Genomic DNA, 4,510 nt, shown 5'->3' on the forward strand with positions numbered 1-4,510 from the left:
AGAGGAGACAGAGACGGAGGTGTAGAGATGGAGAGGTGGAGGTGGATGTCGACCCCGCAGCAGCTCCTGGCTTAGTCCCAGCGCTGGATCTGCAGGTCCCTTTCAGACTTGAGCACACAGCTGGCCCTCTCCACTTCCTCTGGCCCCAGGTCGCTCCCCCTTGCACCGGCTTCGCCTTGCCTTCTCGGGGCGCAACCGGTTCGCTAGACCACAGGAGTCAGGGGGGCGGTAAACTAGCCGCCCCCTGTGGGCCTGTGGACGTACTCCAGCAGCCGCACAATCTGTTGGCGACGTGACCCGGCGTGCTCACCCCAGACATCCTCCCTCCTCCCCTTGCCTATCTTTCCAGTTCTCTTCTCATTCATCAATACTCCGGAGCGTTGCTCCCAGAAAACGCCGATCTTTGGGAAAAGGGGAGGGGGCGCGAGGGGGCGGGGAATCCCCGGGCCGGTGGGGCCGAGCTGGATGGCTCAGGGAGGTAACTAAGATTTAGAGCTGGGGTGATTTCCAGGGAGCTGCAGGAAGTTCCGTGTTGAGAAGTGATGGGCTGCTACAAAAGGCAAAGACGAAGCCTTGAAAGGATTTAATTAACCGTGTCAGGGATAATTACCCCTGGACAGTCCAAATTAGTTTTGCATAATCGCTCAGAACCATATGAATTAACTTATAATATTGCAAAGAGCCCCGGGAATAACAGGAGAGGGATCGTTTTAATTAGTGAATCAGGGTCAAACCAGCAGAGTCCATTTCTCACATTTCCAAAACTTTTCATGGTATTTAAAATATTATTCCGTTGGGGGAAAACAATGACTTTAAAGAGTCGGGTCACTTATAAAGACGTGCAGCTCCAGAGAGGGTCTCCGTGCATGGGGAACGAGTTTAAAACTAGTTGAGTCTTGTATCTTGAGAATTTCTACTTCCGTGGGGGGAGGGGGGAATAAAAATCTCCCTTTATTATTTATTCTTTTCCCTAATATTATTCGTGGTGCTGCAAATCTCTAAATTTAAAGTCCTTTATGATTTCAAACCTTTTTCCAGTGGGAACTTGTCTAGCTCTGAAAATTCAACCCTCTCATTAGAATGTGTTATACTTCTATTTTAAAGCCATGAGCATGACAAGATAAAGCCCTAAAGAGGCCAAAAGTTGTATATTGTTGTTAGCTGTGATAATTCTTCCAAATAAAATCTTAAGGTGTAAATAAGGAATATGCCAGAGATACGTGAACAAATTACACTGATTTAAGTGGTGGGACTCTCCCACTAACAAGATAAAGTGGTCAGGCAACTTTCCCCTCTTAAAATGTTACTGGAAACTAGTGAAATGCTTTGAACGGTCTGGATGTTTTCAATGGGCTCTGTTCTACTGGTTCATGAATGCCTTTTTTTTTTTCCAAGATAATACAACTACTTGGTTTTTTAAAAAATCTTCTTTCCTATTCATGATTAAAAATGTGATAAATCAGGTTTTTGGCTCTGAATAACAATGGCTTGATTTAGATTTCCTAGTAAATCTATTCAAAAGTGAAACAAAGGCTGCCTTTGGAGGATACCTTACACTTCACCTGGACCAGGCACGTAAGGGCAATTCAGATAAAAATCTTGTTAGGAACTCAACAAAAAAAAAAAAAAAAAAAAAAAGAGGATTTTCTCTTTTCCCTGGTTCAGGCTTTATTTAAACTCTTTGTTCAAAAAAAAAAAAAAAATGAACAGAGTGATAGTCGGATTCTAATTTACAGATATAGTTTAGACGTCTAATATTAAATTAGAAGATCACACAAGAAAACCATTTACACATAAAGGTTAAAACCAATACTTAAACTTTTAAAAACTTTATATTACATAAAGCCAAAATGAAACTAAATACATGTTAGCCAACTTCATTCACAAACATTAGTCAAAATATATACATTTAAAAAGAAACACAAAAGCTATAATTGAGGAAGGTCCTTTTCTCTAAAATGTGTTTTATCATAAACTGCAAATGAATTGCAGATGATCTAAAAAATAAGCTAATTAGGGAGGGAACTCCAAAACACATTTAAATGGTTCGAGTTGGTGGAGAAACGTTAGCTGACGAGAGACATCTGTCAAAACAATTCTGTGGGTTTTTTTTTTCAGTTTTGCTAAATAATAAATATATAATTACCACTCAGACAAAAAAGTCTGATTTAATCTTAGATAAAATTGCGATTCTGAAATAGTCCCGCAATTTTTAAAGTTAACTTTGACATTAGCTCAAAATGCTCTAGAGTCTAAAATCGACTCAAATTTAGGGCAACGCAAATAACACATTCTCAGACTCAGTGTTGTCAGGGACATGTACACATTTACAATCTTAGGGTGAACGCAGCCATAGGAGAAAATAGAACAGGGCCTTTGCATTTTGCGTAAATTGTGTCAGAATCCAAGTGAGCGGACTCAGGGTGATTGCTAGCTGTTTTGCTGTTATTTAAGGGAGAGAAAATCCAATTGACAACTTTGCATCTCACACATATTTCTTGTTTGCGTTCCTTGCTCTTGAGAAAGAGCTCTTGGTCTGATTTGCATATGGCGTGATAAACAAAAGAAACCGCGATCATCTCACACACAAAAGGCCAGATTCGAGCAGGTCACTGGTCACGAATGGATCCGGTCTAGGGGCTCTGCTTGAGAGAACAGAGATTTGCAAAGTTCAAATAGTACAAATAAGGAGCAAGGTTGCTCAGAGCCATCCCGCTCCGAGAAACTGATGGCATAGATCAGCTTTTCCCTTGTGCCAGCCATTTCAGACCTAATATTTGAACAGAGTGCATGCAACATATAGACCAAGGGGGCGGGGGGAGGGAAAGAGAATGAGAAAAAATCAAACCGACAGTAAACTTCCAACAAACGAAACTGGAGAGCCCAACATGTCAAAAAGTTACTCCTCCACCTCTGTGGGCCAAAACGCAACAGGTTCCCAAGTGCAAAACAAACACCAACTGCTGCCGGATACAACTGCCCTCTTTAAAGCTGGCTGCCGACGTGCGGGTCTGAAATGATCCTGTGAATTCACACGCACACTCGCCCGCGCACTCGCGCGCTCGACTGGCATCCCTGCCTCTGCCTGGCACCTATACATCTTATGTACAAACAACCCGGGGTCCCCGTCGCGGGAGGGCGCAAGGGATGGCCGCAGAGCTCGTACCTATCATACATATGTACAAGTGTGCACATAGGTCCTCGTAAGGCGGCCCCGCGGGGTCATAGCGCGGCGGCGTAGGCCGCGGGGTAGGGGTCCAGCTGAGGCTTGCCCATGCCTGGCAGCAGGATGTAGGCGAGCGGCGGCTGCAGCCCGGGGCTGGGCCAAGCGCTGCAGTTGCACGGGATCATGTAGCCCGGGTTGCCCGGGCTGGGGTGCGAGTGCGTGTGCCCCCCGGCGGCCGCCGCAGCCGCTGCAGCCGCGGCCGCCGCGCCGTGGAAGGCGCCAGCGCCTGCGGTCGGGTATCCCAGCGACGACGCGTACGGGAGGCCCGACGACGACGAGGAGATCTCTGCCATCTTGGAGCCCAGGTCGAGCAGGGAGTAGGGGCTGCCCGCGGCGGCGGCGGCGGCTGCGGCTGCCGCCGCGGCGGCCGACTGCGGGAAGAAGACGCGAGCGGCGGCGGCGGCAGCGGCGGCCGCCGCCTTCTCCGGGTTGGCGAGCAGCGACTCCGGCACCAGGCCGCCGCCGGCGCCCGCATGCAGCCCGGCGCCCGCCTTGAGCGCTGGGTGCTCGGCGTCGGCCACGCCGCCCAGGCCGTAGGGCACCGGGAAAGCAAACTTGTCTTTTTTGAGCAGCGTCTTGGGTTTGCGCCGCGGCCGGTACTTGTAGTCCGGGTGCTCCTTCATGTGCATGGCGCGCAGGCGCTTCGCCTCGTCGATGAACGGCCGCTTCTCCGACTCCGTGAGCAGCTTCCACTCGGCGCCCAGGCGCTTGCTGATCTCCGAGTTGTGCATCTTGGGGTTTTCCTGGGCCATCTTGCGCCGCTGAGCCCGCGACCACACCATGAAAGCGTTCATGGGCCGCTTGACGTGGTCCACCGGCTTGGACATGCTCTCGCCGTGCCGCGGCTGCAGCCCGCCGCCGCCGCCACCGCCACCCGGGCCGTCGCCCTCGGCCCGGAGGAAATCAATGTTGGCTGTCCGCGGGGACACGTTCGGCCCGCCGGCGCTCACCGCGCGCTATTTCGCGCCCGGGGGTCGCTCCCGCCCGGGAGGAGGGGGCCGGGGGACCAGCCCAGGGCCGCGCTGCGTCTCGGGCTGCCCTAATCTCTCCGGCCGAGCGCTCGGGAAAAACCTCTCCGGAGCACGGTAACTTTTAGGTGGTGTCCCCACCCCACGGTGGCCGTTTGTCGTTTGCTTTCTTTTTGTCCCTCCTCTCCGGCGGCTTTTTCTCGCGAACTCCCTGCAGGTAGCCGCTGCCTGGCAGAGCTTCTCCGCCTCCTCGGTCTTTTTTCTCTTAAATGCACGGCAGCCCGGCAAGTGGCGTCGCAGAGGCTCCACCAAGTTG

The 4,510-nt window shown here is 50.8% G+C and overlaps 1 protein-coding gene across 2 annotated transcripts; it reads right to left on the reverse strand.

The window, feature by feature from the left end:
• Window positions 1-3,222: 3,222 nt before the first annotated feature.
• On the reverse strand, window positions 3,223-4,053 carry SOX21 (SRY-box transcription factor 21). 2 transcript variants are annotated; one of them, XM_054586642.1, is made up of 2 exons: window positions 3,679-4,053; window positions 3,223-3,597 (listed from the first exon to the last, which is right to left on the reverse strand). In XM_054586642.1, exons 1-2 carry the CDS (start codon window positions 4,051-4,053, stop codon window positions 3,223-3,225), a joined length of 750 nt encoding a protein of 249 aa, XP_054442617.1. The 2 variants fall into 2 exon arrangements, with proteins under 2 accessions (XP_054442617.1, XP_054442616.1); XM_054586641.1 differs by having other exon boundaries at window positions 3,223-4,053.
• Between the last annotated feature and the right edge of the window lie 457 nt (window positions 4,054-4,510).

Source organism: Pteronotus mesoamericanus, unplaced genomic scaffold, assembly GCF_021234165.1.
Source record: "Pteronotus mesoamericanus isolate MK-2021 breed Mesoamerican mustached bat unplaced genomic scaffold, CSHL_Meso_final contig_94, whole genome shotgun sequence".
Taxonomy (NCBI): domain Eukaryota; kingdom Metazoa; phylum Chordata; class Mammalia; order Chiroptera; family Mormoopidae; genus Pteronotus; species Pteronotus mesoamericanus.